Genomic DNA, 11,821 nt, shown 5'->3' with positions numbered 1-11,821 from the left:
GTCCTATTCCTAAATAATATTGGTTTGCGTTAATCGACAAAGTTCGAAACTCTAGAAAGAGAATTTTCAAATTTAAACCATAAATAATAAAAGTATACCAATAATAGTAAATTAACCAACTTGTCTTGCCCACCAGTTAAGTTAAATTAAGAAATATTATTTTATTTTTTTTTACAAACATTTGACGATTTGAATTAAATCCGTTTCATGTTAAAACAAAAGCCGTTACTTTAACATTAATGTTAAATTTAGTTCAAGTAAAACTCAAAATGTTCTGCTAACTAACAGAGTTTTAGTATATACAGATGCATACAAGTGCTTAATTGCATTTAGTATTTTGTCGTTTTTGGCCAATCGCTGGCACCGGTCACACTGTGCAGCAATACATCAACAAAAAGTTAATACTCGTCAACGGTTTCGAACGGTACTACTCGTAGTCCTCTGCAAACGAATTTGCAAAACTAAAATAATTTTTGTTGCTGTTACATTAATGGTTTAAGCCAATGTAAATAAATAGAAATAATTACATTTTATTTGTATGCTCGTGTGTGCTTGTGAAATTCATATAATTTGGCTGTTTTTTTTTTATTTTAAACCCTTGAAAGCTGTGTAAGCTAAGCGAAGCTTAAGTAAAACCAAAATTCGCCAAAAAATACGCATTGCAAATAATTATCTGAATACAAAAGAAATATATATATATATATATGTGAATTGTGAGCGCCAAAAAAATATTTTATAGCGCCAAAAATGGCGCAAGACGAACAACAACAAGTAGAACAAACAATTTGCAACACTGTTGCCCGCTCGCAACGGTTAAATATCAATCGATTTCAATCATTGCCCAACACGATCGTTCAATTAACGTTGCGCCTGTCCCCGTCATTTACTTGATTGCCTGTCCAACGATTTTAACGAACGTTCATGATGATTACGATTATGTCCGATGATAATGATTATGCTGCTGATGGTGTTGTGCATGTTGCAGCTTCCTTGCAAATTGAATGCCAAAAACAACAACAAAACTGAAAGTGCGACAAAGGCGAAGCCGGCTAACAACCGATTTGTCGATAAATTACGTAATGCCTCGATTCGAACCCTTTTTTTCTTTATTTTTGTTGTTTTTTTTTTCGCTTGTGACCCTGAGCGGTAATTGATGCGTGCGTGCGTGCGTGCGTGCGTGCGTGAGAGTAAGGGAGTAGGCAAGTAAAGCTTTCAAGCGCAGCTTCAATAATCAGCTGAGCTTGAACCAAGTGATCCTCACAGCATAAGTACATGCAAATACACTGAACAAAACTGGTGCAACTAGCGCAACAAATTCAACTAGAATTGTGAGCTGTTGCAATAAAAGCTTTGCTTATAAATATTTAAAATTTGTTTGCGATTTTGATTTTGACTTTATGTGCGGCGCAGTGTATTTAATTCGACTTGGCCTTTCGATGGCCTCTTTATGTAAATGTGTGTGTGTGTGTGTTTTAATTTTTTGTCTTATGGATAGCCGGCCAGTTGGGCCGCCTGTACTTGTTGTATATAAACACATACATACACACATGCGTGTATGTGTATGTGTGCATGTATTTATATGCATTTACTTGCTGTTGTTGTTGTTGTTTGCTTTTTGGCGCGCTTGAAAAGCGTGAAAGTCATTGTCCAATGTAGGCACAAACAGACGCCTTCGAACTGTTGCTGCCTGCCCCCCAGTGGCGACGCATGGAACCGGTGCCACTGCCGCTGCCGCTGCCGCTGTTGGCATCGCTGACACCTTGACTTGTTGGTAGGCCAGCCAGCCAGGCAGCCGGCCGGCCGGCTGGCTGAGCCACTTGAATGCTGCCCGTGAGCCGTGAGCAACGACGACAAACAAATGGAATGGTGTGCAAAACTCTCGATCAGGATCGTATACAACACACACACACACACACACACACACATACAGCAACGGTGCCCGTGCACACAGGCGCAAAATCAGAATACAGAGTTCTGTTTCTGTGAAGTAGCTTCTGCTGCTGCTGCGCGTCTGCGCGTCTGCACGTCTGTACGATTGAACAACATGTCGCCCCCCGGCCCCTCTGCCGTTACCCTTTCGCAGCCTGTTCGTACAAGCACGTCCCGCACCGTCCCGCAGCGTCTGTCGCTTTGTCTTGGCCAGCCTGCTTGTCTCGCGCTGGCTACTTGACAGTGTGCACTGGGCGCAAGCTGTGACGCCGACGCTGACAGCGACGCTGGCAGCGGTACTTGAGCCCACTTGGAGCCAGTCGTTGTTGTTGCTATCTCTGTGCGTGTGTGTGTGTGTGTATGTGTGTGTATGCGCGCGTATGTGTGTTTGTGTGAGTCTTGGCCTCTATCTTCACGACTTCGGGCAACAGTTGGGCACATGGCCAAAGTAATTCAAAATGTACATTTGATTCACAAACACGATTTTACACATTCATTTGACATGAATTTACAAAATGTTAATAGAACATTAAATTTTGAGTTAAAAATTGCCCGTTTCTTATGAAAATATTGCAAGCTATTGATATTTTCAAAAAGAATTTACGGGCTACATTCGATCTGTGCCCAAAATTGGCGTCTACCAAATATGGTTAAGATAAATCCAATGCCCGGCATCCAATTATGCTTTGTGTTTCGTTTTTCGAACCAGCTTGCAGCCTTGCTAAGAGATGTAGGATCGATTCACTGATTTATAAAACAGGATTATTTGTTTTTCAGAAAATTTAGTTTCTTGCAATATTTAAAAAAAAAAAAGAACATAACATATATCATCATACCTTATATAGAGACAAATTAATGTGGCTTTTGCCAATATTTTTCCACAGCGCTCTTCGAATCTTTGTACCAAAAGAACCATAAGAAAATGCATGTTTTTTTTTTCATTGATGAATAATTCCAATACGATTTTGTAAGCAGAAAATCAATATGCCAATTTTTTGTGTAGATCGTTTTTTTTTTTATCAATTATCTACATTAAGTGCAAAAACTGTTAAGTAAATACATGCAGTTCGACATGGCTAAAAATAATAATAATAATAATAACAGTGCAGTGCATACAATAGTCGCATATGCCCCAATTGCAGACTGCCCGTTCGCGAGTATTTGCTGAAGGTGTTTTTCGTGCTCATGTCAAGTGTGTGTGTGTGTGTGTGTGTGTTCATTAGGCAAACACTGCTGCAAGTGTTGGTCACTCTTCCTCTGCTTCTTCTTGCTGTTGTTGTTGCTGTTGCTGTTGTTGTTGTTAGCATCGCTTTAATCGGTAGCCAGTGAATTGGACCCGATTGCCTGTTGTGCCTCGAGGCGCATTTTAGCCCGACCAGCCTTTTGGCATTGTTTAGCTCAGTTCACATTCAGTTAACGTCTGTCGACTCCTTTTGGCAACAATTTGTTCTGCTTCTTCTGCAGCAGCAGCAGTGTGCCCGTCCCTCCGTATGTGTGTGTGCCTGTGTGTGTGTGTGCGTGTGTGTCTGTCCTCTTCTGCTGTTTGTTGTTGTCATTTATATTGTGTAAGATTGTTTATGATCGCCTCTTAACAAACTGCCCGACTTCGAGTGTGCCCAGGTTAGTCGCCCTTCTCTTTAAAAGACATGCACACATGCACATCTCTATGCATGTACACATATATACATACATGTACATATGTATATGCATGCGCATGTATGCATATGTATACTGCAATTTCCAGAGCTCTGTCTGCTCTAACTCGGGAGCATAGCCAGACCGAACTCGTCTTGGCATCCGTGCTCTTAGCCTGGTCAGCTTCTTGTTCTCATTGAATGTTTTTTTTTATTTTCACATTTCATTGTCGCCTATTTGTCGTTGTTGCTGCTTCTTTATTTTCTTGGTAATAAGGTGTGAGAAAGGCAATAATCGTAAAAAGCTAACAAATTGTTGCTGCTGCTGCTGCTGCTGCTGCAGTTGTTGTTGTTGTTGTTGTTGTTGTTGTTGTTGTCGCCGTCTTCGGTTTCACGCTAAAATGTTAATCGGCCCGTTTCAGTCCGTTGTCGCTGTCAATGCAATTATGTATAGATCTGTATTTGTCTAGGCATTTGTCCGTTCAAGTCTTCATTTTGTCAAACGTCTCCATTCTCCAACACGTGAGATCTGTTCGCGCATATATGCATGTACATATGTATATATATTATGTGATCTGTTGGGATCTGATCTCATGGCATTTTCAAATAGATTAGAAATGTGTGAAGTGCGTTTCAAATTTCATCAGGCTTATAACAATTAGTATAAGCTACACTGGCTAACAAAATGTTGTCAACGAATGTTGACCCACCTTATGGAATAGAACTTGAACAGTATATAGATTGAGGCTAGTTTTTATAGTTATTATATATTTAAATTGACTTACAACTTTGCCTAAGGAACAAAACTAACCACAGTTTATAATTTAGTCCGAAAAGTAGAAACTTTCCGAATTTAAACCTAAAAGTGCATAGATTAATCTTGAAATTTACAAAAAAAAAGTTATTTAACAGTATTGAATATGCATTGTCTTGTTCAAATCTCATCATGGAATTGTTGTATTATTATTATTTGTGCTACAAACTGAGAATATTTTGCATACATTGAAATCATTTCTAAAAAGAAAACGCTTTAATTTGCTAGCGACCATTTTTGATTGCATTCTCACGCATTTTTCAACACTTACAACGTAAAAGCCATGCAATTTGAGGCGCAGCCAACTTAATAAGCAGCTAGTAGAAATGTGCAACAGCTTATTAAGTTGGCTGCGCCTCAGCAATTAATCACTTTAAGCCAGATTCATTATGAAATTTCAGTTATATAGTTATAAAACTTAACAAATTTATTCTATATTTATGATATTGTGCATGTCTACATATAGCCAGGTTATGGTTGTAATCTGGTAAATGTTATTGTGCCCAGTGTATGCTAAGCATGTGACTCTGCCATGCTTTTTTTGTGAGCTTTGTGAGGTCTCGTTTTATGTTTGTGCACTTGTAGCCTACGACTTAATAATCGCTTTATGTGAAGCGCTTATCATTTGAACATTAATAGAAATAGAATTCGAATGAAAAAGTCAAAACAAATAATACGAGATATTTTTATGACTAAAACAAGCCGCAATTGCGTTGTTTATTTTTTGTATTCAATCTTTTTTTAAAATATGCGTAAATTAAAAGTCCCAGCACTTCCGTTTCGAGCAATTTGTTCTTAAGAATTCAGACACAGTCCAGCTAAATAATCAGCCCATAAAACTCTAGATGTTCAATTAAAGCGCAAATTAAGCCTAATTGAAGCTCAAGCTGATGATAAAATAAGAAATGCTCGACTTCGCCGAAAAACCTAACCTCAAAATCGCAGTTCGTTTTGCCGCACAGATGCGCATCTTAAATCAATTCAACATGGCTTTAATAAGTGGAAAACCAATCGTACTTAATTGATAACTGTTTTTTCTTTTTTGCATTTGCATTTACATTCAATTGTTGCATTCACAAATAGCACAAATTTCGCATACCCGTCGCATACATAACCTCAATTGTGGCTGCCCCAATGCCATTGCCTGGGTAAAAGCCACATGTCATTATCTTCAAGTAATTCCTCATAATCGCCATGTTTGATCTTATTAAGACACCTCAACTTGTTTTCCTGGACTTCGCCTCTCGTTACGCTCATTCATATATGCGAGTACGTGTGCTGCCAGCCAAGTGGACCCGCTGGCTGTCCGACTCTCTGTCTGTCTGGCCCGGCCCGGCTCGGCTCGGTCTATCTTGGCCTGGCCCGTTCACTTGTTCGCCTGCATATATCGTTTTTCTTCTCTGTTATGTTAAATTTCTGCGTCGTCTGTCGCTATGACTAGCCCCTTGTTGTCTTGGGCAACTCTTCACACCAAACCAAGTGCTAACGATTTTGTACCTGCACTCGGTCTCCGGCTCTGGGGCCCACAGACTCTCAGACTCTTGTGTCCATTAATGATCGCGTCCGCATTGTGTTTTTAATACGCTCTACCCATTGAAGATTTGTGCACAGAAAGGGTATACTAGTTTTCTGCAAATGTATGTAACATGGAGTTATATTATTCTTGATTGCCAATAAACATCAACTCGATCTAGCTCTGCATACGCTCGTCGATCTCAGAGCCCATTAGGCCCTTCTTGAGGGGCATGCGGGCCTCGAACTTGAATATGCGCACACTTTAACAGCGCATATTGAAGCTCTGAAGTTTTTATCTGTTTTACCTTTTTTAAGATATTTTTCGTGCCAAATGAGTGGCAAGGGTATTCGAATGTCGGATCTCTTATTTTACATTGTTCAACTGATTATCGTGGGAATAGAAAAACTTAAAAAAGAAACTCCTAGCCAACCTCCATGGGCAGCAAATTGAATAAAATGTATTCAAAATTATTATTATTATTATTATTACCATTATCATTAGTATTATTATTCTCATCATTATTATTATTATTATCATCATTATTATTATTATTAATATCATTATGATTGTTATTATTATCATTATCATTATTATCCTTGTTATTATCAATATTATTATTATCATTATCAATATTATTATAATTATTATTATTATTCATTATTCCCTCTGGAGCTCGAATCTCTACCTCACAATGAGAGCTTGCGCTGGCTCGTGAACTTATATATCATACATATTTTCTGACTATCTTTGATAAAATTTAAAGATTTACAATTTTTCAAATTTCTGAACCAGTTACCCATTATCTTTCAAGCGATTTAAAGGCATCGCTGAGTAGGTGTTTGAGCCTTGGGGTGCCAAATTCTTAGTCGGGTTACAAAAAAAAAATAGAACAGGGATAAAGTTTTCAAACAAATTTGTTGAAATCTCGAGGAGTTTGAAGAGAAGAGTTTTTAGAAGGTGAGCCTTGGCCTTCAGAAAAAGAAAAACCAACTATGACTACCATACATATAACTAAATGGATTCTTAAACATTAATCTATATATATATATTTTATATTATTGTAAGTAAACTGTTGACTTTGCTGTGCCAATTGGGAGGGGCAGGAGAAACCACTAGACACAGCTGTCACATGCAAAGCCATGAGTCCGATGTTTATATAAACTATCTAGATGGATAGCTCAATCGTACGATATTCGAAAAAGCGTCCGTCCACATTGCAAAAATACACACACTGATATCAGGTTTTAATGCGCCCGCGTATTTGATGAATACTCATGCCAATATTTGCCAATGCGGCACTTAATGAAGAGGCATGAAAAGTAAGCAAATGGAAATGCAAACAATCAAATATCATTGATGATGAAGTTTTATTTCGGAGAAGGTCTCGGGTCTCTGTGCTCAGTGTAGCTTCAATTTGAGCTTGGCTTGCCCGGCTGCTTGTCTATTAATTGATGATCTGATGATCTCTGTTTGCTTCTCATTTTGTTCGTAATTAGAAATATGCCACAGCAGGGATTTGGTTGCTTTGTCAAGTGGTTCTATGTGGTGCTGATTGTGCAGATCTTGTTGTGCATCGGCCAGCTCGAGTGTCGCCAGCATCATAATCGCAACAACAACAACAACAACAATAATAATAACAAAAACAACAACAACAATAGACGAGGCGACTCGGCCAGCTCGGAGGAGAACCAGAGCCATGGCGATGATGTCATCGATAACTTTGCGGACAACGACAGCAGCATTGCCGCTGGCCATGGACACCGGCGTGGTCCGCGCAAGAAACAGCAGGGCAACAACAATCACAATCGCCACAATCGCATGGAGGAGCAGGGCATCTCACTCTGGATCAATGAACAGCAGCTCAAGATGCTAAGCGGTGAGTTTGGTCATAAATTAAACTCGTGAACCGGTTCGGTGAGCTGCCTTGAATCGGTTCGATTGGTTTTACCTTCAATACCTGGATACGAACCGGTCTGATAGGCTTACATTGAGAGTTACTCAATGGACTAACTAATTCCACAAAGTATATATAGAGGGAGAACAGATGGAGAACTCTAGTTCAAACGGGTTCAGGCAAACTACAAACTACGGTTAAGCTTTAAACCGGTTCAAAAGCTTGCCTGTTTAGCTGCAAAGCAGTTTAAAGTTTGGGCAGCTTGAAAAAGTTGCGCTTTTCCCGTTTAAAGCGGTTCAACTCCGAACCGGTTCGTGAACCTGGTCACACTATTATCCATTGAGGCAAATCTAGCCTTAATACTCGAATCGGTTCAACTTTGAATTGGTTTGCAGCGCATTCCGAAACAATTTGAGAATCCGAACCGTTTCGATGAAGGCACATAATCAATACGCCAACCGGTTCGCAGCTCAATCGGTTACATCCCCCTCTTAACGCCACCACCACTGACCTGCCCCGCAGCGCTCTACTTTCCGCAGGGCTACTCGGATCGCATCTATGCCATACACAACGGTCGTGTGACAAACGAAATGCGCGACACGACATTCTATAGCTATCTGGTGATACCGTCCGAGGTGAACTATGTGAATTTTACATGGAAATCGGGTAGACGCAAGTATTCCTATGATTTTGATCGACTGCAAACGATGGACGAGAGCATTTTAAAGGCGCCAACGCTCTCGATTAAAAAAAGCGGACGCATACCGCAGGAGCAGAAAAGTAAGTGCAATCATGAGTCAATCAGTTACGTTAGCCGGCGCACCAATGTGGCCCATTTGATATCTATCCAAGCTAGATTTTAGCATATTCCTGCCCTGCACCGGAAACAGCTCGGGCACTGCATCATTCAATGTGGGCCTAAAGATACAGACTCGCAATAAGGAACCGCTATTGGGCACACCCATACGTCTCAACTTCAAAAAGGAATGCGCACATAGAGGTGTGTATGATATAGACGCTTCCAACCCTACTTCACTAACAACTTTGCAAGGTAGTGTATATGAAAAGTCAATTAAATGCTTTATATCAAATTTGAAAAAAAAAAAAATTACAGCAAAAATCGCTTAAAAGCGACACTAAAACCAAATTCAACTTTCACATTTGACATCAATATTCAATATTATCGAATTGAAACATTTTTAACGAATCTTAAGCGATTTCTGCCGTAAGCACATTTTTATCACTGTCGCTAATATCTACGCCCACAATACTCTATCCGTACATCAATTGTTCGCTTTTGCACACAAGCTTACGCCTACAACAACATTCCACTCTCTCTCTCTCACTGTCTCTCTGTGTCTGCTTGTTGGTGTGCCCCACTTGATCAGAATCAGATGCAAGCCGTGTATAACGGTTTGCGATCTGATGTGCGGTGTGTGGGAGCCATCAGGTAAGCGCTTGGCTCTACTGCTCTCTCGTTCTCTCCATATCTAGCTGTGCTGCTCGCTCTGCTGTGCACATATTTATGTACATGCACACGTATATTGATCATTATTTCAGCTCATAATTCGCAAACTGTTGTCAAGCTTATTTACAACTCAATTTTCTGCACACACACACACACACACACACACACACACAAACAAACCTTTCATAAAAAAAACCAAACCAAACCAAACACACAAAACAAAACCAATCGAACTAAACTAAAAAAACTTAAGCTCCCGATCCAGAATGCAGTTTAAAATGTGGCAAGAATGGGTATTGCAACGAGCATCATATCTGCAAGTGCAACGTCGGCTATACGGGCCAATATTGTGAGACGGCCTTCTGTTTTCCGCAGTGTCTGAACGGCGGCAATTGCACGGCGCCGTCGGTTTGCACCTGCCCCGAGGGCTATCAGGGCACACAGTGTGAGGGCGGTAAGTACCGTTACAGATGTACAGATCTAAAGTTATACAGGTATATATGTATAAATACATATCTTTAATGCTTAATGCTTCTATAACTAAACACACGCACGCACACACATAACAATTTGATAGCGCATCAAATGGAGTTTAGATCTTTTTGGATATGGCAATGGCCGTTTTGCAGCCAAACTTGATGACCTCGGTCATGGCCTTGTAGAAGGGCGCCTGCTCGGCGCCGCAATCGATGCCCGTGTCATGATGTTCCTGTTCCTCGTCACGAAATTTTGTTATTGTCTCGAGCAGTTCCTGTTCCCAGAAAATGCAAAAAGACGAAATGTCAATTGTAAAGCTATCGTTGATGGTACATACGACATAAATACCTTGTCCGGATTGGGTGACTCCATAATTTGACGCAACTGATCGTTGTAGTGCTCCACAATGACCGTCTCAACGGCTACGGTGCATGCCATGGCCGCTTTTTCGCCCAACAGAGCAGTGCCCGCGCCCAGCGCAAAGGCAGCCACATTCCAAATTGGCGTCATAATTGTCGGCCGGACGCGATGCTGTTGTATCAACTGCTCGAATTGTTTGCGATGGCATTTCTCCTGCTCCCACATATGCTCAATGGTCTTGCCCATGGGACCGTTACCCAATATGGCCATTTGGCCAGCATAGATACGATCGGCGCCCAGCTCGCCAGCATGATCCACGCGTATGATCTCATCGGTCATCGCATTGGCACGTGGACGCAGCGCCGGTGGCGGTTGCTGCTGCTGCTCCTGATTTTGGCTGCTGCTGCTGCTGCTGCTGCTTGTGGCAAGACAACGCGATGTGGGCACTGATCTGCGAATTAGTTGCATGCCCGACGCACACGCCTTTCTGTACATGGTGTTGCGTGTTTTAAGTGTCCGGTTCCAAGCAGCTTCAAGGATATGGCAAATATATATAATAATCAATTTGTGTACCTGTTTTTTTTTTTGTTTGTTTTTTGTTTTTGTTGCGTTACGGGTCAGGTATTTGCAAAGAGAAGTGCCGGAATGGCGGCAAATGCATACAAAAGGACAAATGCCAATGCTCAAAAGGATATTACGGCCTGCACTGTGAATATTGTGAGTTGTGCCCATTGAACTGGTTTGACCTATGCTAACTGCACGCTTATGTTTTGTTTATATAACAGCCAAGTGCGTGATACCCTGCAAGAATGGCGGCCGCTGCATTGGCAACAATATGTGCCGCTGCCCGAACGGGCTGCACGGCAATCATTGCGAAATTGGACGCAAACAGCGCTCCACCTGCAAGTGCGGCAATGGCCGCTGCATGGGCAACAAGGAGTGCAAGTGCCAGGACGGTTACCAAGGTCGCCACTGTCGACGCCGTAAGTGGTCTTAGCGAGATGCGCATGCATGTGTGTGTGTGTGTCCTTAACCAAGCTTGACTTTAATTCGCCTACCCTTACCCCTATGTCTATGTGCAGGCATTCCAAATCGTGCGCATTGAGCGCTGATCTGGGCCCAAAGGACACGCAACTGAAATGTGAAATGTGTAGCATACACATGGAAATGAAGCAACAATTGGGCTCTACCATCAACAATTATACTATTTAAAATGAAATGGACAAAAATAAAATAATACTAATTGTGATACAAATTTTTTTGTAATTTAAAATTCTTATATAAAAAAGAAATATATATATATATATATATGAAAACTAAAAACGAAATTAAGCGGTTAAGCGGCCCCAATTGACATTTAATTCACCCTAGATTAACTTTAGGTTAAATTAACTAAGGAATTCAACTGGCCGTGCGGCACGGCACGTACACAAAAAGCCAACACACACAGGCTATTTTGTACTCTTTGCGTGTCTCCGCAACTGCGAATGCCACCAGTCATTGATAATAGGAACGTGCTTCTTTGCCGCAATGACTTCATTACTTACGTAGCAGGTAAAAATGTTCAATATGAATTTTATGCAACAATCACCAGAATGTTTTTATTATTATTATGGCCGCCGGCTGACTGCCAGTGTTGTAAAATGTAAGCACAAGTGTTGCAGCTGAAAATCAGCACTAGCTCAAACTGTCGATAAATGTATCGAAATGTAAGTCATCCCTAAACATG

At 40.8% G+C, this 11,821-nt stretch overlaps 2 protein-coding genes across 6 annotated transcripts; one reads left to right on the top strand and one right to left on the bottom strand.

Moving 5' to 3' along the window:
* Positions 1 to 358: 358 nt before the first annotated feature.
* On the top strand, positions 359 to 11,347 carry shf (WNT inhibitory factor 1). 5 transcript variants are annotated; one of them, XM_002057042.4, is made up of 8 exons: positions 359 to 505; positions 7,390 to 7,769; positions 8,310 to 8,567; positions 8,644 to 8,787; positions 9,521 to 9,709; positions 10,714 to 10,809; positions 10,878 to 11,075; positions 11,175 to 11,347. In XM_002057042.4, exons 2-8 carry the CDS (start codon positions 7,394 to 7,396, stop codon positions 11,195 to 11,197), a joined length of 1,284 nt encoding a protein of 427 aa, XP_002057078.2. In that variant the 5' UTR covers positions 359 to 505; positions 7,390 to 7,393; the 3' UTR covers positions 11,198 to 11,347. The 5 variants fall into 5 exon arrangements, with proteins under 5 accessions (XP_002057078.2, XP_015025483.1, XP_015025484.1 ...); XM_015169997.3 differs by having other exon boundaries at positions 9,509 to 9,709; XM_015169998.3 differs by having other exon boundaries at positions 8,644 to 8,838.
* Coq7 (ubiquinone biosynthesis protein COQ7, mitochondrial) lies at positions 9,742 to 11,779 on the bottom strand. The gene is made up of 3 exons (XM_002057043.4): positions 11,640 to 11,779; positions 10,081 to 10,622; positions 9,742 to 10,006 (listed from the first exon to the last, which is right to left on the bottom strand). The coding sequence occupies exons 2-3, from the start codon at positions 10,585 to 10,587 to the stop codon at positions 9,848 to 9,850; spliced, it is 666 nt and encodes a 221-aa protein (XP_002057079.1). The 5' UTR covers positions 10,588 to 10,622; positions 11,640 to 11,779; the 3' UTR covers positions 9,742 to 9,847.
* Positions 11,780 to 11,821: the final 42 nt, after the last annotated feature.

This window comes from Drosophila virilis, chromosome X, assembly GCF_030788295.1.
Source record: "Drosophila virilis strain 15010-1051.87 chromosome X, Dvir_AGI_RSII-ME, whole genome shotgun sequence".
NCBI classification, from domain to species: Eukaryota; Metazoa; Arthropoda; class Insecta; order Diptera; family Drosophilidae; genus Drosophila; species Drosophila virilis.
This window is presented reverse-complemented; position numbering and strand designations above follow the sequence as displayed.

What these genes read in the sequence shown, in the direction of transcription:
- Coq7 (XM_002057043.4), bottom strand. Translation starts at nt 10,587, where the DNA reads ATGTACAGAAAGGCGTGTGCGTCGGGCATGCAACTAATTCGCAGATCA. An exon ending in AGTCACCCAATCCGGACAAG is followed by an intron (nt 10,007 to 10,080) that starts GTATTTATGTCG and finishes TTCTGGGAACAG; the next exon opens with GAACTGCTCGAGACAATAAC.
- shf (XM_015169996.3), top strand. Translation starts at nt 7,394, where the DNA reads ATGCCACAGCAGGGATTTGGTTGCTTTGTCAAGTGGTTCTATGTGGTG. An exon ending in CATACCGCAGGAGCAGAAAA is followed by an intron (nt 8,568 to 8,643) that starts GTAAGTGCAATC and finishes TATCCAAGCTAG; the next exon opens with ATTTTAGCATATTCCTGCCC. An exon ending in AGGTCGCCACTGTCGACGCC is followed by an intron (nt 11,076 to 11,174) that starts GTAAGTGGTCTT and finishes GTCTATGTGCAG; the next exon opens with GCATTCCAAATCGTGCGCAT.